The following is a 23,663-nucleotide window of genomic DNA, read 5'->3' as shown; positions in this document are numbered from 1 at the left end:
GAGAATGTAGGCCTTATGTTGTGTTTAGAAGGAGGGATATAAGGTTTAGAAGCAGCTCTGCAGATGAGGTCGTGAGGGGGAAGAGGATGCTGCTGTAGCCGAAGTGGTGAGGTAGCCGGCGTCCCAGCATGGTGGGAGGAGGGGAACCATGCAGAGGCAGCGGCAGATGGTACAAGTTTGGTGCATTTATCGCACACCGGTCATCATGCACAAGAACTGTGGAATATCTGGAATATCTCTCCGCAGTTGTCAGATGTCAGTGACTCCGCGCCACACAAATATAAAGCAGTTATCAGAAATAAAGGTTATACAACTAAATGTTACTTCAGTGATTAACAGAAAAGTGAAGTCCGGAAACAAACTTCAGTTTATACTGTAAGGCTATGTGCAGACGTTCGGAATTGCATCAAATCCGCAGTCTAGTGCACAAGCAATGTTAGTTAATGGGAAATTGAGATTTTTTTTGTGCACATGCTGAGGAAAAAAAACGCACAGCGTTGCAGAGTTTTATTTTCCGCAGCATGTCAATTCTTTTTGCGGATCTGCAGCGTTTCTGCACCCATTGACTTCCATTGTGTCAGGCAAATCCACAACAAAACCGCAGGCTTAAAAAAGATCTGCGGTTTTGCTGTGGATGTGCCTATGAGAAACAATCAAAGGTGACATTAACCCCTTATTGCCCCATATGCCACTGCTACAGGGCAGTGAGAAGAGAGAGGCAGAATTGGCGCATCTTACATATGCGCCATTTCTGGAGCTGCTGGGAGCTGGTGTTTGTAGCCAGGGGGGCGGGAGGGCAATATCCATGGCCCCTCTCTAGGCTATTAATATCAACCCGCAGCTGTCTGCATAGCCTTTCTGGCTATAAATTATAGGGGAACCCCACATCATTTTTTGGGGGTGGTCCCCCTAATTCAATAGCCAGTGAAGGCAAAATATACGGCTGCGGGCTGATATTCATAGTCTGGGAAGATCCATGGGTATTAACCCCTTCCCAGGCTACAAACATCGGCCCCCAGTCGCTGGCTTTTCCTCTCTGGCGCAGAAAATTGCGTGGGACCCACACCATTTGTTTTTTAATTTTTTTTATCAATTAAACAGATATTGCGTTTAAGGCCGGGGTCACACTTGTGAGAAACTCGCACGAGTCTCGCACCTCAATACCCGGCACTCGGGACTGGAGTGTGCGGCTCCATGTATTTCTATGCAGCTCAACGCTCCGGTCCCAGTTCCGGCGGCAGTGCCGGGTATTCAAGTGCGAGACTAGTGAGAGTTTCTCGCAAGTGCGACTCCAGCCTAACACAGATCTTGTGTGTGTGCGTCTTTATTTATCTTTTTATGTACCATTTTATTATGTTTATTACTAAACATTGTGCTTGGTATTATCTATCTATCTATCTATGGATATATCTATAGGAATCCAAAAAACGGGAGCAGCACACCGTCATTTGTGAAAGAAGAGCTGTTTTATTTAGCCCATAATAGCGACGTTTCGGTGCAAAGAAGTTAACCTTTTTTTTTAAAGATATATCTATAGATAGGTAGATAGATAGATACATAGACCTATAGATAGATAACAGATAGATCTATAGATAGAAAGTTAATAGATTGATAGATTGATATCTATTATCTATCATCTATCTATCATCTATCTATTATCTATATATTATCTATCTATTTATCTATCATCTATCTATCTATCTGATATCTATCTATTATCTATCTATCTATCATCTATCTAAGGCCTCTTTTCCACTTGCGAGAAAAAAAACGGTCCGTAATCTGGACCGAAAAAAAGGGATGAAAAGTATGCATTTGTCATGCGAGTTCAATGCGATTTTTTTAATCGCACCATCCGTTTTACATCCGTATGACATCCGTATGCAATCCGTTGTTTTTCTCTGCAACTATTTTTTACAGTCATTTACAGGACCATTTACAGTGTCCTATGCCACAGAATGGTAAGGTATCCGTAAAAAACGGATGGAATACGGATAGTCCGTAATCCATGCGTTTTTTTTTCTCGCACCCATTGACTTGCATTGGCGAGTCTCGTCCGAGACTCGCAGCAAATCGCAGCATGCTGTGATTTTTTTTCTCAGTCCGATTTCAGCTGAGAAAAAAATCGCAAATGGAATGTCACCTATTGAATAACATTGGTCCGAGTGCAATCCGATTTTTTTATCGGATTGCACTCATCCGTTTTTCTCGCAAGTGGAAAAGAGGCCTTAGAGGAAGAAAGGCGAGTGTCTTGAAAAAGACACTTCGAGTGTCGGAACGTGCGGGTCCTCTCTTCCCACCTGGCTGCACTGCTGCTTCTAGGGTTATGGGGCGACTTCAGTGGCCTGGTTGGGGTGAAGTATTAACTTGCCTTGCTTTCGATATCCACCTGTTTGCCCTTGCGTGGACACATGTACCCTTTGTTTAGGCATTTTTTGGGTAATCCAGTGTTATTGTGAATGGTCCTGAGACACTTAAACCCTAGTAACTACTAATGTTATTGCAATATGTTGATGCCACTATTTAGGCTTTAGGTACCAACCATATTATGGATGGCAATACATTAGCAATACCAGCTTGGAGTATTATGCTATAATTTAACAAAAATACTATATTTGTGTAGCCAAAGGTGTATAATTCTGGTGAATATTATATTCTAAATATTGGATCTAATATGTATGATCCCTTTGGGATGTTTTAGATGTTTTTTTAGAATTGTGTGTGGTTTTCTGGTTTGGAAATAAAAACTTTTGTACTTTGTTCAGACATTGTGGTAATCCTGTTTTTATGCATGTGCCTTTTTCTCTAGTTCTTATGACATATTATGCTTCACATGCATCAAAGTGATCCCAACTTTACCTATTACCCCTATATTAGTTGATGGTGCCCACTTTAATTTATTTACTTGAGAGGGAAAGCCAGCGACTGTGGAGCGATGTTTATAACCTAGGAAGGGGTTAATACCCATGGATCTTCCCAGGCTGTGAATATCAGCCCGCAGCTGTATATTTAGCCTTTACTGGCTATTAAAATATGGGGGCCCTAAAAAAAAAATTAAATAATAGCCAGAAAAGGCTATGCAGACAGCTGCGGGCTGATATTAATAGCCTAAGAAGGGACCATGGACATTGGCCCCCCTGGTTACAAACACTAGCTCACAGCCGCTCCAGAAACGGCGATGTGACAGCTCTACACGAGAGATCGTCGTGGGACACTCGTTATTAAATGGATTGCATCGCACCAGGGAGTATATTGTTGGTTTATTATTATATTTATTTTTTTGATTGAGGGCCTTGGGGATTAGCTGTATAGTGAGTATGTACTGTATATGTGTTTTTTGCTTTTTTTTTACACTTGATCACAGTAGCCAGATGATGGGACTACGACTGTCCCATCATCGGCTAGCTGTCACTGTAGCAGGCTTAGCCGGATAGGACTAGTAGTCCCATCGAACGATGCCTGCCTACACACAAACCTGCACACACCACCACACACCCGCAGACACACACACACATCTTCTCCACCCACACACATAGTCACCGCACACACACTCTTCCTCCTCCCGATCTCCAGCATTTCTCACAACCCACAGCAAAACCGCAGATCTTTTTAAACCTGAGGTTTTGCTGTGGATCTGCCCTACTCAATGTAAGTTAATGGGTGCAGAAACGCTGCAGATCCACAAAAAGAATTGACATGCTGCGCAAAATAAAACGCTGCAAATCCGCGCGTATTTTTCCGCAGCATGTGCACAAAAAAAATCTCAACTTCCCATTGACTAACATTGATTGTGCACTACACTGCGGATTTGATGCAATTCCATGCGTCCAAAAACGCTGTGGAAACGCATCAAAATCCACAACGTGTGTGCATAGCCTTACTATTCCAGTTTGTAAATGAAAATGCAGACCCTGATAGTTTTTGAGCAGCCGATTCTTTCCTTTTTACTCCAAAAATGTCTATTTTGTTCATGTTTTCATCTGGAATAGAGTGTGCAGCTCCCAGCGCCTCTGTATATATGGAAATAAATGCTAATGTGAGGATTCAGCTTTTTTCTATTATTTTGTGCATAATGTAAATTTCTGCTTATTTAGACTCACACAGGATTATATAGACAGGTAAACAATAGAATTGTAAGTGTTCAGGGTGATCCTGACAAGCACAATGGATACGGCCTGCTGTCATACAGAGTCCAGAACTTGTTCTTCAAGGTTGGGGGATGCTTGGAGTAAAGTCCATGTACATGGTTAATTCAGGGAACAAGGTGGATGACAAAATGGTTTCCTTCACAATCCCGTTCATCTAGTGCCGTATACACACATTGTGCTATTGATGCCTATACGCTTTCCACACTGTACTGTATACCCTCCATATAGCGCTGTATATTCCTCATTCCGTTCTGCCCCAAACACTGCAGTATACGAACACACAGTGGTGTAACTACAAAGTTATGGGCCCCGGGTGCAAACTTTCTAATGGGTGGCCCCCCCGAAGCCAAAATATTTTCCACCCAAATTCACATTTTCCCTATTAATTTTGCACACTATAGCTTTATTGTAAAGTTGTATAGTGTGACCTCAGTGGTGCAACTATGAGGTGCCCCATCCTGGTATATATTTGTCTCCCGTACGGCCATTGTTATGTAATGTATAATAGAAAATAAATAGTGATGAGCGAATATACTCGTTACTCAAGATTTCTCGAGCACGCTCGGAAGTCCTCTGAGTATTTTTTAGTGCTCAGAGATTTAGTTTTTCTTGCCGCAGCTGAATGATTTACATCTGTTAGCCAGCATAAGAACATGATGTGGGGATTCCCTAACAACCACAGGCACAAGAGGATACAAGGGGACTACGAGGGCAGAGTAGATAGGGACGCACAGGGAGATGGGGCTGCAAGGGGACAGGGGAAGACAGGGGAGCAGGGAAGAAAGGGGCACAGCCATTACGAGGACAGGCTAGATGGGGAGACTTGAGAGCAGGGCAGACGGGTCACACGGGCTCTCCACCTCCCGTGTCTCCCTTTTTCCTCTTAGTATGTAAGCTTGCGAGCAGCAGGGCCCTCACTCCTATTGGTATCTATTTTGAACTGTGATTTTTGTTATGCTGTAATGTCTATTGTCTGTACAAGTCCCCTCTATAATTTGTAAAGCGCTGCGGAATATGTTGGCGCTATATAAATAAAATTATTATTATTATAAGGGGCAGGGAATGAATGGGGGTGCAGGAGAACTCAGGGCATGGGAGATGGGGAGCATTGGGGGACTAGGGACAAGGCGTGTACGGGGGCCCAGAGGAGCACAATGTCCTGAACCTGCGGACCTACGAGGACATGGGGCATGGGAGAGCAGGGAGGAAATGGGGCTGGTGTCACAGGGAGCCAGGGACGCTGGGGGCCCAGGATGGCGACACACGGGTAGCAGACACATCTCACTGCCGCCTGTCACGTACACCTTGTTCATTTCCGGATCCTTCACATTGCTGAGCCGCTGCGGCATCCCCATTCTGGGCGGCTTGGTCGCCGAACCCCTCGCCAGCGGCGACCTCTGTGACTGGTAGTTACTAGTGATGAGCGAATGTACTTGTTACTCGAGATTTCTCAGCATGCTCGGGGGTCCTCTGAGTATTTAGTGCTCGGAGATTTAGTTTTTCTTGCCGCAGCTAAATGATTTACATCTGTTAGCCAGCATAAGTACATGTGGGGATTCCCTAGCAGCCAGGCAATCCCCACATGTACTTATGCTGGCTAACAGATGTAAATCATTCAGCTGCGGCAAGAAAAACAATCTCCGAGCACTAAAAAATACTCAGAGGACCCCCGAGCATGCTCGAGAAATCTCGAGTAACGATTATATTCACTCATCATATGTAGTTACGCCCCTGCGAACACATGATGTGGTTTACCCTCCATATAGTGCTGTATAGCCCCAAAAAGTATAATATATCATGACCTATATATGGGTTATTCCTTTATTCCGCACTATCAGATATTTAAAGGGGTATTTCCATCTTCATGATTCTATCCCAATATGTAGAAGGTATAATAATATTATCAAATACTTCCAACTAGAAATGTAGAATAGTTCTTCTGATTTGCTATGTCTCTTTCCCTATGTGCAATCATTACATGATCTTAGGTATCCATGGTTACATCCACCGATATAGTCAGTGAGTTAGCTACGGTAGTTGCTAGTGGTTGTAATCATGGATACCGAAAGTCCTATAATGCCCTGCACATGAGCAAAGAGACATAGTAAATCAGAAGAACTATGCTACATTTCTAATTGGAAGTATTTGCTAATATTATACCTAGTACATATTGGGATAAGATCTTAGAGATGGAAATACCCCATTCATCACAGCTCCCAGCCTGAGAACTACTTTGGGCCACCATCCTGACACATGTTACAAGATTTCTCTCGTGCATCCCCCCTACTCTGGAATGCTCTACCACAACATATCAGACTCTCGCCTACCATCGAAACCTTCAAAAAGAACCTGAAGACCCACCTCTTCCGACAAGCCTACAACCTGCAGTAACCACCGATTGACCAAACCGCTGCACGGCCAGCTCTACCCTCACCTACTGTATCCTCACCCATCCCTTGTAGATTGTGAGCCCTCGCGGGCAGGGTCCTCTCTCCTCCTGTACCAGTTGTGACTTGTATTTTTCAAGATTATTGTACTTGTTTTATTATGTATACCCCTCCTCACATGTAAAGCGCCATGGAATAAATGGCGCTATAATAATAAATAATAATAATAATAATAATGTTACACAGAGAACAAAGAGAAGAAACTATTGATTACCAGCCATTGTGCGGGATTTACACATTCAGCGCTCAGCCAATCAGCACTAAGATGAGCTATGGCTCCGCCCACAGGCAGCACCAGAATATTTATCCAGATCCAGTGTTAACCCATTAGAGCCTGCAATGTTCCCAGCGGCAGTCATCCCAGCACAGTGCTATCAGCAGCCCCTTCCCCTCCTCCCCGGCAGCTGTAGCTTCTCCTCAGAAGATGTGGGGGGCTCTTAGAAGAGCCTTTGTGTTGTTTTAGCAGAACAGAGACCTTAACCTCCGAAGCCGTAGAGAGTGCGGCCCTGGCGCTTCAGCGCGTACACCACGTCCATGGCGGTGACGGTCTTCCTCTTGGCGTGCTCGGTGTAGGTGACGGCGTCACGGATCACATTTTCCAGGAAAACTTTCAAGACACCGCGAGTCTCCTCGTAAATGAGGCCAGAGATGCGCTTGACGCCTCCCCTGCGAGCGAGACGGCGGATGGCAGGCTTGGTGATGCCCTGGATGTTATCGCGGAGAACCTTCCTGTGCCGCTTGGCACCGCCCTTCCCCAGACCTTTCCCTCCTTTGCCGCGACCAGACATCTTCCTTGTAGTCAGCAGAAAACTATGATTAATGAGTGCACAGTCCTCCTTTATATAGTCAGTGAGTGGACCAGAAAGAGAACTGCAGCGATGACACGTTTCATGGGCAGGGATGTAAATTAAATAGCATAGTCAGCTCCGCCCCTTCCTCTGCTGATTGGCCAAGCACAGAACTGTTAGTGAATTTGAATTTCCCGCTTATTTTGTTTTGTTTTTTTTCCAGCTTCTACCATGATGACCCTAAAAATAGTCAGAAACCCGATTCCTCTCCCCAGTGACCTCCTGCTCCGAGTGATTACAATGTGAGAACCAGATCTAGACACCAATCTGTCAATTATAGTGCTGTATTCTCTCCATCCATACAGTAGTGTATAACCTCCATATACTGCTATAAACCCCCAATATTGTGCTCTGCTCATTTATCTCAGTGACAGGTTCTGCTGCAATAAACAATTAATCAGCTTCTCAATGACTATGTGAGATTCTGACCTAGAAATAGATCATTCTTTGGGATCTTATTGACCAGGTGCTTTCAACAGTCAGCAGAGCAAAGGGTGTGGAATATAAGTGACAAGGTGCAGAGAGCTCTGATCAGAATGACGACAAACTGCTGGAAACGTCGCTGAACACAGAACTAGCTGCCCCATCTCCACTTATTGTCAGCAGAACAATGGAAACCGGGCAGTAGGACCCACCGCTCTGGGAGAGAACAGGATTCAATAAGTGAGGAGCAACCGATCATTCATGCTGCTCCACTGCCAGACTATTCCGGAGTTCCCCCTCCGTTCTACATCTCACTAGGACCCTCAGCATCCTCCCCCCATTTTACCATTATCTTCTAATCCCCACCCTCTATTGCCAGATGCATTGATCTGATCTCTTCCTCTTACTAGTGAGTCGCCCCGCCAGGGCCGTGGGGTACTCGGTACCGAGTCCGGTGTTCACAGGGGGATGTCACGGTGGAGACCCGGTCCATGGCGCCCATGTAAAAGGGAAATGTCTTTAAAGGGGTAAAGTTTATGCTCGTGACGCCACCTGTGGTATTCGATCAGGGTGACCGACGCTGCTTTAAGGGGTCCTCTGGGGTGATGTTATGGCAGCTAGATGTATACCTTCCTACAAGTGAAGTGTGTCCCTAGGGCTCCCGGTGTGTAGATGGTAGTATGATGAGAGGCGCAGAGAAGAACGAGGACACGAGGTTGCAGGCTCTACCTTGCTTACTGTTGATTTCAGCAGCCACAGTCCAGGGAACCAGATCACAGGGCAGGTAGGGTCCGGCCGGTTTGGAGGCAATTCCAGAGTCCCCTGGTCCAGGTGGAAATCAATAGCCTTCCCTTGCGCTGTAGTGGTGTAGTCCCTTACTGCTAAGCCTCTCGTTAGGTCCTCACAGATGTGGTCTCTCTCTTTCTGTCCCCCGTATAGGATAGGACAAAACCTGCATGACTAGTGACTTGAGCCTGTTTATAGGGTCTCTTAGATAACCCGGCTCTGTAGGTGTCACCGTGTCTCCTGGGTGTAGGTGCAGGTGCAGGTGCGGATAGGTAACATGCAATTAGCTGTCATGCCGGTCTCTGAAGTAAGACTTAGAGGTCCTTACTACCTAGTTATCTGCGCCTCAGAAGGAGGCAGCCTGCTCGGGGCTGGTCCCCCTCTGGTCTTCTATCCCATGCTTTGCTTTCCTGCATGCTCACTGCAACGTACTATTCGGCTTCCAATTCTCTTTCCTGGGAGCTGCAGCTCTTATTACAGCACGCACAGCTCCGTCAACCCTCTACCCTCAGAATACTGTCTAACTTTCTCCCTACAGACTACTAGATATAGATATATATATGAATGATCAAAAGCTCCCCCTGCTGGCCTGGAGTATGACTGCGTTGCATGTTTGTGGTACCTGGCGACAGTTATCCTTTCTTGCCTCCAAACGTAACATCACCCTCCCCATGAGGAAAGCAATACCACTGTGATGACCAGGACCCTGGGGCACCATACGTTAACACATGAGGTACCAGTAAGTGCAGACATATTTCCCAGGGAGAGGAGCAGGACACAGCTCTGATATAGACAGGGTGGGTGGCTCTTAGAAGAGCCTTTGGGTTGTGGGTGCAGAGCACGGAGCAGATCACTTGGCGCTGGTGTACTTGGTGACGGCCTTGGTGCCCTCAGACACGGCGTGCTTGGCCAGCTCTCCGGGCAGCAGCAGGCGCACAGCGGTCTGGATCTCCCGGGAGGTGATGGTGGAGCGCTTGTTGTAGTGAGCCAGGCGGGAGGCTTCCCCTGCGATGCGCTCAAAGATGTCATTGACAAAGGAGTTCATGATGCCCATGGCCTTGGAGGAGATGCCTGTGTCAGGGTGGACCTGCTTCAGCACCTTGTACACATAGATGGCATAGCTCTCCTTCCTGGTCTTCCTTCGCTTCTTACCATCCTTCTTCTGAGTCTTGGTCACAGCTTTCTTGGAGCCCTTCTTGGCTGCTGGTGCAGACTTGGCAGGATCAGGCATGATGACAGCAGAATGTTCTCTTTACTGGAAAAGAAAATAATGATCCTGCTCCTCCCAGAGCGGCCGTATTTATAGACCGGCCATGCAAATGAGCAATGCTGTCAGCTCAATATTCTATTGGGTGAGAAAGTCATGTGACCAATGTAAATGTCATTATCTCCACCCGATGCAGCTCATTGGTGTTTCCACAAGTCTTGTTTCTATTGGTGACTTCAGATTCAGCCAATGGCAGGAGAGGAGGCGGGGCAATAGCAGGTTATAAAAGGCGCAGGAGGCGGCACACTCACCACACAATAGAGTTCTCTATCTGCTGATAACTGTGAGTGCAGTGATGTCTGGACGCGGCAAACAAGGAGGGAAGGCCCGTGCTAAAGCCAAGACCCGCTCATCCCGGGCAGGACTGCAGTTCCCGGTTGGTCGTGTGCACAGACTTCTCCGCAAGGGTAACTATGCTGAGAGGGTGGGCGCCGGTGCTCCGGTCTATCTGGCTGCTGTGCTGGAGTATCTGACCGCTGAGATCCTGGAATTAGCCGGCAATGCCGCCCGGGACAACAAGAAGACCCGCATCATCCCTCGACACCTGCAGCTGGCCGTGCGCAATGACGAGGAGCTGAACAGGCTGATGGGTGGGGTGACCATCGCCCAGGGGGGCGTCCTGCCCAACATCCAGGCCGTGCTGCTGCCCAAGAAGACCGAGAGCAGCAAGGTGAGCAGCAAGTCCAGCAAGAGCAAGTGAGCGACACTGACCCATCTATCTACACAACCCAAAGGCTCTTCTAAGAGCCACCCACACAGTCATCACAAGAGCTGACGCCACTGATCTCTGGTGTGAACTTTAACAAAAATTGTAATTTTTAATGAAATCTTAAATTTTAAGCTGGTTAACCAATATTATTCTGTAAATTGACTTTCGGTTAAATCTTCTTGTAAATATAGTGTAAAAGCTCACAAACCAACACACACAGATAAAAGGAAATGGGGGAGGGGATATGATATAGAATGTTGAGACCTAGTTGTATTCATCTCATAGAAGTCATATTTCACATAGCCCAAAAGTCCCAAGGAGACCAAATTAGGTTACATCTACAGTATTGTCATTAGTTGCTCCCTGGTATTCTTGATGCGAGAATATACATCTACTTGGGATGGTGGAGAGGTTTGCTTCCAGTGGTAAGCAATCGGTGTGCTGCCGTCAGCATATGTAAAAGCAATCTGATGGATCTGTTAGATATGGACTTGGAAAAATGTAAACATCTAGAGGGACAATCTACTCCAAAAACTTGCTTAGTGAGGTGTTGGACTTTCATCCAAAATGGTTTAATCAAAGGGTTGATCCGAAAAATAGAACCTTTAAGTAGGGGGCACCGCCAGCAAAGTGGAGTAATAGATGGGTCAATTATATGTAAAAATTCAGGCGTGTGGTACCAGAGACGAAGGATTTTGTACTGATTTTATTTGTATGAAATAAAAGATGCAGTCTTAGATGCTCTGGTCCAAACATTTCTCCACTTTATTTTACCCAGAAATTCCTCCCATTTGAGCATATGAGTGTCTAGTTATGGATTCTGTCTGCAGTCTGTAACATATTGTAAATATTAGATATTAAACCTTTTGTTGTTGAAGTATTCTTCCATAGTCTCTTGAAGGAGGTAAAAATTGAGGTCTGACTCTGTAGACCTTTGAATTAGAAGAGAACTTTGTTGCCAAAGTTAAACCAGACTGAGTCCATACCCCTGTCATTGAGTGGCTTAGACTTCCAGGGAAATTTGATTGGAAAACGAAGGAAGAGCGGAGTTCAGTGATACCAGATCCTCCTTATTTCTAGTGTGCATTATTGGACCTAAAAGGTCTATTAAAGGAGGATTGTAAGCCCCATTCCAGATCAGGGCGTTGGGGTGAGCTGGGGCTAACCATAACTTTTCAGTCTCCATCCATTTCATATAGGCAGGTTTAGAAGACCAGGATGGGATCGTGCAGAGGTGCGATGCCTCACAATAATGAAATTTGAAATTACTGCTTGGTTGGGGAGCTATGTGTGAGGCTTTGTGAGTGTTAGGAGGATATAGTCTGCAAAAATTATCATTTGAATTTTTTATCTTTAACCCGAACACCTCTAATACTTGGTCATGCTCTGATAGCAGCAGCCATAGGCTCAATGCAAAGGATGAAAAGTAAGGGGGAAAGTGGGCACCCCTGTCTGGTGCCATTTTTAATCTTAATTGGTTTAGAGGAGCTATGAGGAAGGTATCGTAGAAGAGGGACTAGAGTATAATCCATCAACAGCTTTTATAAAAGGGCCCTCTATGCCATATGTCCCAAGGGCCTTAAGCATAAAGGGTCAACTAAGGAGATCAAACGCCTTCTCAGCGTCCAAACTTAGAGTAGATTCCCAAGATTTTTTTTTTAGTATTTCTAGGAGATCGACTGCCCTTCTGGTGTGGTATTCCCCTTGGTCTTTGTGGATTATACTAGGTAACCACACATTGCTAAAATGTTTGAAAAGTTTTTAACATTTGAATTGAGAAGGGCAATCGGTCTATCCTTACCTGTTTTGGGAATCAATGTTTTAAATGTATGGCATGGAGTCAGGAATCGGGGCTCCCTTTCGAAAAGAATTGAACTTTTAAGCACTGATATTACATTACCCTTTTTGCTCTTGAGACTGATGGAGGCGCATATGTTACATAGTGATGAGCGAACGTGCCCGAATAAGAAGTTATGAGAGCATGCTCATTTGCTAGCTGTGTTTTCGGCATACTCAAAAAATAGGTTTGAGTCCTAGCGGATACGTGTTGCGGCTGTCTAACAGGAGCGAGATATGCAGCCGTGGAGACTCCAACATATTTTTCGAGTACGCTGAAGACACCGCTAGCACATGATCATGCTCAGATGATGCCTTATCCAAGCACATTTGCTTACCACTTACTGATTAAAATGTGATTTGTTTCCAGAAGGGACACTCACTTAACCCATCTCAACCTATTAAAGGATGGAGTGCAGGATCTGGAAAGTTTAGTAATTGGCTCCTTACTGGAAGGATTTAGTGGCTCTCAGAAGAGCCGTTGTGTTGTCTTCGGTGCCCGGGACGGATCTAAGCTCTCTCCCCACGAATCCTGCGGGCCAGCTGGATGTCTTTGGGCATGATAGTGACCCTCTTGGCATGGATGGCGCACAGGTTGGTGTCCTCGAACAGTCCCACCAGATAAGCCTCGCTGGCCTCCTGCAGGGCCATGACTGCCGAGCTCTGGAAGCGCAGATCGGTCTTGAAGTCCTGGGCGATCTCCCTCACCAGGCGCTGGAAGGGAAGCTTACGGATCAGCAGCTCGGTGGACTTCTGGTAACGGCGGATCTCCCGGAGAGCGACTGTTCCTGGCCGGTAGCGGTGTGGTTTCTTCACTCCACCAGTGGCAGGAGCGCTCTTCCTGGCAGCCTTAGTGGCCAGCTGCTTGCGGGGAGCTTTCCCTCCGGTGGATTTACGGGCGGTCTGCTTAGTTCTGGCCATAGCTCTGTCTGTACTCTGTAGAGATGAAGGAACACAGATGTAATGAGAAGAGCAACAAGAGCAGGGTATTTATACTCGTGATCGTTCTCATTGGTTTATGTGAAACACGCCCCCTACACTCCATTGGTTGTCTGCATACAATCATTATGCAGGGGAAGCTCAGCACAACTCCCAGTAATATTGCTGGTCCCCCCTGCATGAAGTGCTGCGATAATGCAGGAAGGGTCACATCATGTCTCCACGAGGCTTCTGCAGCAGCGGCCTCTGAGGGCGCTGTACTTCCATATCCCCGTACACTGAGCTGTATAGTGGAGCCCCCTCATCATCACCCTAGATCCCCCCAATCCTCACATAGCGCCCAACATCTAGACATAGGATGTGAGGGAAATGCTCACCTGTCAGTAACATGAATCCTCTGCCCCTATATTATTTATTTATATAGCACCATTAATTCCATGGTGCTGTACATGAGAAATGGGTTACGTACAGAGTTATAGCTATTGTTTACAGTAAAAGGACGGGGCAGCTACTGCTCATTTTTAAGGTGAGGCTCCTTGTCTTTATCACATATCTCCATATAGTGCTCTGAACGTCAGTATTGGGCTATATATCAACATATAGTTCTGTATACGTCCGTGTAGTGTTTTATGCCCTCCAAATTGTGCCGTATAGATACATATACTGCTGAAACCCTCCATATAGTGCTATATACTGATGTGTATATCAAAATAGTGTTTTTTCCACATATAGAGGAACAAAAAACCATCGAGGCGGCAGCTATGTACGATAACATCCAAATTTATTCTAGAAAAATGTATTAAAAGTGCCCGACAGTTCCAGTGTGACTGAGACCCAAGATAAGTGACCTGACTGAGGCCCCGAAGAGCTGGAAGGCGCAGGACTCGGTCACACTGGATCTGTCGCGCACTTCTCATTCATCTTTCTATAATACATGTGGATTTTATCGTACACACCTCCGGCCTCGCTGGATTTTCGTTCCTCTGTTTTGCCTCTGCTGGTTCCAGGCTTCTCCGTGCTGCCACTGGGGTGAGCGGACTCTCTCCCATTCCCCCTTCTCTATGACTGTGTCCACATATAGTGAAGAATATCCCTATATACCCTGGAAATAGCGCTGTGTCCGCCCTCAGCATTAATAGTGTGCTATATATGGCCATATAGTGCTGAATACCTCATCTATGGTGCTATATATCGCCAGATAGTGTCACACCCCATATAATACCTTATACACCCCATATAGTGCTGTGTGCCAGGATATAATGCCTCATACACTGCATATCGTGCTGTATTTCTCCCTGTGATGCGGTCTATGCCCATATAGTACCATACACCCTCCATATAGTGCTGTATACGGTCATATATCATTTCCTTCCCTCCATATAACGCTCTGCACCACGTGTTACTGAGGAGAACAAAGACCGGGAGAAACTATCAGCCGTTGGGCGGGAATTTCATATTCAGCGCTCAGCCAATCAGCACTCAGTAGGGCTATGGCTCCGCCCACTGGGTCACTTCCCCGCAGACACGTGGTGTTAACCCTTTAGTATCCGATGTTTCCAGCTCCCGCAGAGCTGACTGCAGCCATCCGGGCACCGGGCGATCACCAGCCCCTCCCCCAGCAGCAGGAGCCGCGGCTTCTCCTCACATGTGGGCGGAGCACAGAACTGTTGGGGATTTTGAATTTCCCGCACTTTTTTCTGTCATTTTCCCGCTTTTATCGCGAGGACGTTACATCTAATCACAGCCCTGAGTCCTCCCCGGTGACCTCCTGCTCAGAACAATGGCGGCGGGAGACCGAGAGAAATCACAGATACACATAGTTCTGTATACCCCCATACATTGCTATTTGCCCCCTATATCCTACTGTGTACCCCCATATATTGCTGTATAACGCTATATTTTGCTGTAACTTCTCCATATCCTGCTATATACTACATATAGTGCTATATATCCTTCATACCCCCATATAGTGCTATATACCCTCCATATCCTCCTTTATACCCCATATAGTGCTGTATAAATCCATATTATACCCCTGTATAGCGCTATACACCCTCCTGTGCTTTGCTCTTGTAGCTCCGGCTGCGATAAACCAGTGGGATTCAGACCCAGACATAGATCAGTGATTGTGAGTTCACCAATGATCAGGAGCCTCTGGTCCGGGGAGTGACCGCTGCGTTATATCGTTAGAATATTTTGAACATAACAATGAGAAACTGCTGAAAATATCGCTAAGGCTACGTTCACATTGGCGTTCCGCCAATGTGCGTCGCTGTTGCGCCGGCGACGCGCCCCTATGTTTTTCGCCACGTGCGTCGTTTCCGACGCTAGCGTCGGACGCAAGAAAACGCTACATGTAGCATTTTCTGTGCGTCCGATTTTCGTCGGAAAGCGTTTTTGCGCGCGTTTTAGCGTGCGTCGCCGACGCACGGCGGCGCAACGCTAATGTGAACGTAGCCTAAGCGCTGAAAGAGTTCACAGCCCATCTGCGCCTATTACCAGGAGACCACTGGAGTCTGGCGGCACTAGGGCCCAGCGCTCTGGGATCAGTGGAAGGTGACAGCGGGAGGTGTTGCCGCTTTTTTTTTTTTATTTGATTTTTATAATGTGCCGCAAACTGGATTCCGTATTGTAGATGTTTCCCCTCTATAAATAGGGCCGGGTCCTCCCTCCCTCTGTGCTCCTTGTGTTACTCAGGTCTATTGTACTTGTCTATATTCGCCCCTTTCATATATAAAGTGCCATGGAATAAATGGTGCTATAAAAATGTATAATAATAATAATGGCATTGTAATATCGAGGTCAGTTTATTATCCTGCATAGTGGTGTCAATAGCAAAGGCTGACACTACTCAGTCCCACTCACAATGCCATTATTGGTTATAAAAAATAAAAAAAAATTGGTCCCAACAATAACTTGGGGTCCCCACTGCTCCCACTACAGATCCTTGCAGTCCCCACTCCATATTGCATTTAATGTACTATTTACACCAGTTTCCTTTCTTAGCCAGTTCTTCCATCTGCATATAGTGTATATATTCTATATTCCCAGGTTCTGGAGCGCCGGTATAAGGCTGTTGTGTGGTTCAGTATTATCAGACCAGATATCACATTGGCCGCATTACAAATATCCAGATTGGCACTTACCTTCTAGACACCCAACATTCGGGTTAAGACAGACATTGTTCAGGAATCCTTACTGATGGTCGGTCATTAAATTACTTTCTAAAATATATTTTGCAGGTCATCTCCTATAGAGCCGGTAAAGGCAGCAGGACACAGACACAGCTCTGATGTAGACGGGGTGGGTGGCTCTTAGAAGAGCCTTTGGGTTGTGGGTGCAGAGCACGGAGCAGATCACTTGGCGCTGGTGTACTTGGTGACAGCCTTGGTGCCCTCAGACACGGCGTGCTTGGCCAGCTCTCCGGGCAGCAGCAGGCGCACAGCGGTCTGGATCTCCCGGGAGGTGATGGTGGAGCGCTTGTTGTAGTGAGCCAGGCGGGAGGCTTCCCCTGCGATGCGCTCAAAGATGTCATTGACAAAGGAGTTCATGATGCCCATGGCCTTGGAGGAGATGCCGGTGTCAGGGTGGACCTGCTTCAGCACCTTGTACACATAGATGGCATAGCTCTCCTTCCTGGTCTTCCTCCGCTTCTTACCATCCTTCTTCTGAGTCTTGGTCACAGCTTTCTTGGAGCCCTTCTTGGCTGCTGGTGCAGACTTGGCAGGATCAGGCATGATGATAGCAGAATGTTCTCTTCACTGGAAAAGAAAATAATGATCCTGCTCCTCCCAGAGCGGCCGTATTTATACACCGGCCATGCAAATGAGCAATGCTGTCAGCTCAATATTCTATTGGGTGAGAAAGTCATGTGACCAATGTAAATGCCCATTATCTCTACCCGATGCAGCTCATTGGTGTTTCCACAAGTCTTGTTTCTATTGGTGACTTTAGATTCAGCCAATGGCAGGAGAGGAGGCGGGGCAGTAGCAGGTTATGAAAGGCGCAGGAGGCGGCATACTCACCACACAATACAGTTCTCTGTCTGCTGATAACTGTGAGTGCAGTGATGTCTGGACGCGGCAAACAAGGAGGAAAGGTCCGTGCTAAAGCCAAGACCCGCTCATCCCGGGCAGGACTGCAGTTCCCGGTTGGTCGTGTGCACAGACTTCTCCGCAAGGGTAACTATGCTGAGAGGGTGGGCGCCGGTGCTCCGGTCTATCTGGCTGCTGTGCTGGAGTATCTGACCGCTGAGATCCTGGAATTAGCCGGCAATGCCGCCCGGGACAACAAGAAGACCCGCATCATCCCCCGACACCTGCAGCTGGCCGTGCGCAATGACGAAGAGCTGAACAGGCTGCTGGGTGGGGTGACCATCGCCCAGGGGGGCGTCCTGCCCAACATCCAGGCCGTGCTGCTGCCCAAGAAGACCGAGAGCAGCAAGGTGAGCAGCAAGTCAGGCAAGAGCAAGTGAGCGACACTGATCCCATCTATCTACACAACCCAAAGGCTCTTCTAAGAGCCACCCACACTGTCACCACAAGAGCTGACGCCGCTGATATCTGGTGTGAAATTTTTGTAACAAAAATTGGAATTTTTATTGAAATGAAGATTTTTCCAGGAAGAGAGAACAATTTAGCCATTTTAAATTTTCCACTTATTTATAGCTGGCTAACCAATATTATTCTGTAAATTGACTTTCGGTTAAACATTCTTGTAAATATAGTGTAAAAGCTCACAAACCAACAGACTCGGATAAATAGAAATGGGGGAGGGGATATGATATAGAATGTTGAGACCTAGTTGTATCCATATAATTCACATAGCTCAAAAATCCCAAGGAGACCTAATTAGTAGTGTTGAGCATTCCGATACCGCAAGTATCGGGTATCGGCCGATACTTGCGGTATCGGAATTCCGATACCGAGATCCGATACTTTTGTGGTATCGGGTATCGGTATCGGATACATAGAGATGTGTAAAATAAAGAATTAAAATAAAAAATATTGATATATTTACCTCTCCGGCGGCCCCTGGACTCAGCGCGGGTAACCGGCAAGCTTCGTTGTTCAAAATCAGCGCTTTTAGGACCTGAGAATCACGTCCCGGCTTCTGATTGGTCGCTACGTCTTTGAAAGTCATTAACGCGCTCATTTTTAAAAATGAGCGCGTTAATAGCTTGCGGTGACGTCGCGGCTTGTGATTGGTCGCGTGGCCGCGACCAATCACAAGCCGCTACGTCTTTGAAAGTCATTACCGCGCTCATTTTTAAAAAATGAGCGCGTTAAGGACCTGCGAATGACGTCACGGCTTGTGATTGGTCGCGTGGCGGTCACATGGGCGGCCCGCGACCAATCAGAAGCCGGGACGTGATTCTCAGGTCCTAAAAGCGCTGATTTTGAACAAAGAAGCCTGCCGGTTACCCGCGCTGAGTTCAGGGGCCGCCGGAGAGGTAAATATATCAATATTTTTTATTTTTATTCTTTATTTTACACATCCCTATGGATCCCAGGGCCTGAAGGAGAGTTTCCTCTCCTTCAGACCCTGGGAACCATGAGAATACCGTCCGATACTTGATGTCCCATTGACTTGTATTGGTATCGGATATCGGTATCGGCGATATCCGATATTTTTCGGGTATCGGACGATACTATCCGATACCGATACTTTCAAGTATCGGACGGTATCGCTCAACACTACTAATTAGGTTACATCTACAGTATTGTCATTAGTTGCTCCCTGGTAATCCGGATTCCTGATATTGAGGCGAGAATCTACATCTACTTGGGATGGTGGAGAGGTTTGCATCCAATGGTAAGCAATCTGTGTGCTGTCGTCAGCATATGTAAAAGCAATCTGATGGATGTTCGATATGGACTCGGGAAAAATGTAATAGAAAGAGCTAAACATCTAGAAGGACAATCTACTTCAAAAACTTGCTTAGTGAGGTGTTGGACTTTCACTCAAAATGGTTTAATCAAAGGGCAGATCTGAAAAATAAAACCTTAAGGTAGGGGCACCGCCAGCAAAAGTGGAGGAATAGGTCAAGTTTATGTAAAAATTCAGGCGTACCAGAGATGAAGGATTTTGTACTTATTTTCTTTGTGTGAAATAAAAGATGCAGTCTTAGTTGCTCTGGTCCAAACATTTCTCCACTTTTTTACCCAGATATTCCTCCCATTTGAGCATAGGAGTGTTTAGTTATGGATTATGTAACATTGTAAACATTAGATATTAAACCTAACAAATATCTATCAGAATCCATCCAAAAACCGGCAAATTTCAAAGTAGGGGGGTTTATATACGGGATAGCCCCCCCCTTCCCCTGAAATAGATCATAAATATTATATTCTGTAGGGGAGATCTAACATTAGTTTTGGTTGATCAAACCAGATCTAACGAATGGAATCATTTTTTACCCGATTTCTCAAAAAGGGGGGCTAACCCGGGGGTGGTTAAACCTTTTGTTATTGAAGTATTCTTCCATGGTCCCTTGAAGGAGGTAGAAATGGAGGTCTGTAGACCTTTCAATTAAAAGAGAACTTTGTTGGCGAAGTTAAACCAGACTGAATCCATACCCCTGTCATTGAGTGGCTTAGACTTCCAGTAACATAGTAAGGCCGAAAAAAGACATTTGTCCATCCAGTTCAGCCTATATTCCATCATAATAAATACCCAGATCTACGTCCTTCTACAGAACCTAATAATTGTATGATACAATATTGTTCTGCTCCAGGAAGACATCCAGGCCTCTCTTGAACCCCTCGACTGAGTTCGCCATCACCACCTCCTCAGGCAAGCAATTCCAGATTCTCACTGCCCTAACAGTAAAGAATCCTCTTCTATGTTGGTGGAAAAACCTTCTCTCCTCCAGACGCAAAGAATGCCCCCTTGTGCCCGTCACCTTCCTTGGTATAAACAGATCCTCAGCGAGATATTTGTATTGTCCCCTTATATACTTATACATGGTTATTAGATCGCCCCTCAGTCGTCTTTTTTCTTGACTAAATAATCCTAATTTCGCTAATCTATCTGGGTATTGTAGTTCTCCCATCCCCTTTATTAATTTTGTTGCCCTCCTTTGTACTCTCTCTAGTTCCATTATATCCTTCCTGAGCACCGGTGCCCAAAACTGGACACAGTACTCCATGTGCGGTCTAACTAGGGATTTGTACAGAGGCAGTATAATGCTCTCATCATGTGTATCCAGACCTCTTTTAATGCACCCCATGATCCTGTTTGCCTTGGCAGCTGCTGCCTGGCACTGGCTGCTCCAGGTAAGTTTATCATTAACTAGGATCCCCAAGTCCTTCTCCCTGTCAGATTTACCCAGTGGTTTCCCATTCAGTGTGTAATGGTGATATTGATTCCTTCTTCCCATGTGTATAACCTTACATTTATCATTGTTAAACCTCATCTGCCACCTTTCAGCCCAAGTTTCCAACTTATCCAGATCCATCTGTAGCAGAATACTATCTTCTCTTGTATTAACTGCAGTGAAATTCGAATGGAAAAGGAAGGAAGAGCGGAGTTCAGTTATGCCACATTGAAATTTTTTTGGACCAGATCCTCATATTTCTAGTGTGCATTATTGGACCTAAAAGGTCTATTGAAGGAGGATTGTAAACCCCATTCCAGATCAGGGGGTTGGGGTGGGCTGGGGCTAACCAGAACTTTTCAGTCTCCATCCATTTCATATAGGCAGGTTTAGAAGACCACGATGGGATCGTGCAGAGGTGCGATGCCTCACAATAATGAAATTTGAAATGACTGCTTGGTTGGGGAGCTATGTGTGAGGCTGTGTGAGTGTTAGGAGGATATGGTCTGCAAAAAGGATCATTTGAATGTTTAACCCGAACACCTCTAATAATTGATGATGCTCTGATAGCAGCAGCCATAGGCTCAATGCAAAGGATGAAAAGTAAGGGGGAAAGTGGGCACCCCTGTCTGGTGCCGTTTTTAATCTTAATTGGTTTAGAGGAGCCATGAGGGACTAGAGTATAATCCATCAACAGCTTTTATAAAAGGGCCCTCTATGCCATATGTCCCAAGGGCCTAAGGGTACCGTCTCACAGTGGCACTTTTGTCGCTACGACGGTACGATCCAGCGATATCCATACGATATCGCTGTGTCTGACACGCAGCAGTGATCAGGGACCCTGCTGAGAATCGTACGTCGTAGCAGATCGTTTGGAACTTTCTTTCGTCGCTGGATCTCCCGCTGTCATTGCTGGATCAGTGTGTGTGACACCGATCCAGCGATGCGTTCGCTTGTAACCAGGGTAAACATCGGGTTACTAAGCGCAGGGCCTCACTAAGTAACCCGATGTTTATCCTGGTTACCATTGTAAATGTAAAAAAAAAAAAAAAAAACACTACATACTTACATTCCGGTGTCCGTCAGGTCCCTTGCCGTCTGCTTCCCGCACTCACTGACTGCCGTAAAGTGAAAGCAGAGCACATCGGTGACGTCACCGCTGTGCTGTGCTTTCACTTTACGGCCAGCAGTCAGTCAGTGCAGGAAGCAGACGGCAAGGGACCTGACGGACACCGGAATGTAAGTATGTAGTGTTTTGGTTTTTTTTACGCTGGTAACCAGGGTAAACATCGGGTTACTAAGCGCGGCCCTGCGCTTAGTAACCCGATGTTTACCCGGGGACCTCGGCATCGTTGGTCACTGGAGAGCTGTCTGTGTGACAGCTCTCCAGCGACCACACAACGACTTACCAACGATCACCGCCAGGTCGTATCGCTGGTAAATCGTATAGTGTAACGGTACCCTTAAGCATAAAGGGTCAACTAAGGAGATCAAACACCTTCTCAGCATCCAAACTTAGGAGAGTAGATTCTCTAGATTTTTTTTTGTATTTCTATGAGATCGACTGCCCTTCGGGTGTTGTCTCCCCCTTGTCTAAAAGGCACAAATCCCACTTGGTCTTTGTGGATCATACAAGGTAACCACAGATTGACACATTGCTAAAATTTTTGAAAATGTTTTAACATTTGAATTGAGAACGGCAATCGGTCTATCCTTACCTGTTTTGGGAATCAATGTTTTAAATGAGTGTGGCATGGAGTCAGGAATCTGGGTTCCCTTTCGAAAAGAATTGAACTTTTTAGCACTGATATTACATTACCCTTTTCGCTCTTGAGACTGATGGAGGCGCATATGTTACATAGTGATGAGCGAACGTGCCGAAATAAGACGTTATGAGAGCATGCTCATTTGCTAGCAGTGTTTAGGGCGTACTCAAAAAAATAGGTGAGTCTTAGCGGATACGTGTTGCGGCTAACAGGAGCGAGACATGCAGCCACGGAGATTGCAACATATTTTTCGAGCATGCTGAATACACCGCTAGCACATGATCATGCTCAGATGATGCCTTATCCAAGCACATTTGCTTATCACTTACTGACTAAAATGTGATTTGTTTCCAGAAAGGACACTCACTTAACCCATCTAAACCTATTAAAGGATCCAGTGCAGGATCTGGAGAGTTTAGGAATTGGCTCCTTAGTGGGAGGATTTGGTGGCTCTGAGAAGAGCCGTTGTGTTGTCTTTGGTGCCCGGGATAGATCTAAGCTCTCTCCCCACGAATCCTGCGGGCCAGCTGGATGTCTTTGGGCATGATAGTGACCCTCTTGGCATGGATGGCGCACAGGTTGGTGTCCTCGAACAGTCCCACCAGATAAGCCTCGCTGGCCTCCTGCAGGGCCATGACTGCCGAGCTCTGGAAGCGCAGATCAGTCTTGAAGTCCTGGGCGATCTCCCTCACCAGGCGCTGGAACGGAAGCTTACGGATCAGCAGCTCGGTGGACTTCTGGTAACGGCGGATCTCCCGGAGAGCGACTGTTCCTGGACGGTAGCGGTGCGGCTTCTTCACTCCACCAGTGGCAGGAGCGCTCTTCCTGGCGGCCTTAGTGGCCAACTGCTTGCGGGGAGCTTTCCCTCCGGTGGATTTACGGGCGGTCTGCTTAGTTCTGGCCATAGCTCTGTAGAGATGAAGGAACACAGATGAGATGAGAGGAGCCAAAAAGCAGGGTATTTATACTCATGTGATCTTTCTCATTGGTTTATGTCAAACACACCCCACACTCCATTGGTTGTCTGCGTCCAATCATTATGCAGGGGAAGCTCAGCACAACTCACAGTAATCTTGCTGGTCCCCCCTCCATGAAGTGCTGCTGAGTCTCCACGGTTCCCACTGGTTACAGGCTGCGATAATGCAGGAAGGGTCACATCATGTCTACACGAGGCTT

General features: G+C 46.4%; 7 protein-coding genes across 7 annotated transcripts; 2 read left to right on the top strand and 5 right to left on the bottom strand.

Annotated features, from left to right (window-relative positions):
- Positions 1 to 7,054: 7,054 nt before the first annotated feature.
- Positions 7,055 to 7,429, bottom strand: LOC138673886 (histone H4). The gene has a single exon (XM_069761918.1). It carries the CDS (start codon positions 7,381 to 7,383, stop codon positions 7,072 to 7,074), a length of 312 nt encoding a protein of 103 aa, XP_069618019.1. The 5' UTR covers positions 7,384 to 7,429; the 3' UTR covers positions 7,055 to 7,071.
- A 2,029-nt stretch (positions 7,430 to 9,458) lies between these two features.
- Positions 9,459 to 9,923, bottom strand: LOC138673884 (histone H2B). Its single transcript, XM_069761916.1, has one exon. The coding sequence runs from the start codon at positions 9,881 to 9,883 to the stop codon at positions 9,503 to 9,505; it is 381 nt and encodes a 126-aa protein (XP_069618017.1). The 5' UTR covers positions 9,884 to 9,923; the 3' UTR covers positions 9,459 to 9,502.
- A 227-nt stretch (positions 9,924 to 10,150) lies between these two features.
- Positions 10,151 to 11,384, top strand: LOC138673883 (histone H2A.J-like). Its single transcript, XM_069761915.1, has one exon. The coding sequence runs from the start codon at positions 10,215 to 10,217 to the stop codon at positions 10,617 to 10,619; it is 405 nt and encodes a 134-aa protein (XP_069618016.1). The 5' UTR covers positions 10,151 to 10,214; the 3' UTR covers positions 10,620 to 11,384.
- An 847-nt stretch (positions 11,385 to 12,231) lies between these two features.
- LOC138673885 (histone H3) lies at positions 12,232 to 13,389 on the bottom strand. The gene has a single exon (XM_069761917.1). It carries the CDS (start codon positions 13,383 to 13,385, stop codon positions 12,975 to 12,977), a length of 411 nt encoding a protein of 136 aa, XP_069618018.1. The 5' UTR covers positions 13,386 to 13,389; the 3' UTR covers positions 12,232 to 12,974.
- A 2,499-nt stretch (positions 13,390 to 15,888) lies between these two features.
- On the bottom strand, positions 15,889 to 17,180 carry LOC138673882 (histone H2B). Its single transcript, XM_069761913.1, has one exon. The coding sequence runs from the start codon at positions 17,138 to 17,140 to the stop codon at positions 16,760 to 16,762; it is 381 nt and encodes a 126-aa protein (XP_069618014.1). The 5' UTR covers positions 17,141 to 17,180; the 3' UTR covers positions 15,889 to 16,759.
- A 255-nt stretch (positions 17,181 to 17,435) lies between these two features.
- LOC138673881 (histone H2A.J) lies at positions 17,436 to 18,343 on the top strand. Its single transcript, XM_069761912.1, has one exon. The coding sequence runs from the start codon at positions 17,473 to 17,475 to the stop codon at positions 17,875 to 17,877; it is 405 nt and encodes a 134-aa protein (XP_069618013.1). The 5' UTR covers positions 17,436 to 17,472; the 3' UTR covers positions 17,878 to 18,343.
- A 4,552-nt stretch (positions 18,344 to 22,895) lies between these two features.
- On the bottom strand, positions 22,896 to 23,410 carry LOC138673880 (histone H3). Its single transcript, XM_069761911.1, has one exon. It carries the CDS (start codon positions 23,390 to 23,392, stop codon positions 22,982 to 22,984), a length of 411 nt encoding a protein of 136 aa, XP_069618012.1. The 5' UTR covers positions 23,393 to 23,410; the 3' UTR covers positions 22,896 to 22,981.
- Positions 23,411 to 23,663: the final 253 nt, after the last annotated feature.

The sequence above is a fragment of the Ranitomeya imitator genome, chromosome 4, assembly GCF_032444005.1.
Source record: "Ranitomeya imitator isolate aRanImi1 chromosome 4, aRanImi1.pri, whole genome shotgun sequence".
Lineage (NCBI taxonomy): Eukaryota > Metazoa > Chordata > Amphibia > Anura > Dendrobatidae > Ranitomeya > Ranitomeya imitator.
The sequence above is the reverse complement of the archived record's forward strand: the minus strand, read 5'-3'. Positions and strand labels throughout refer to the sequence as shown.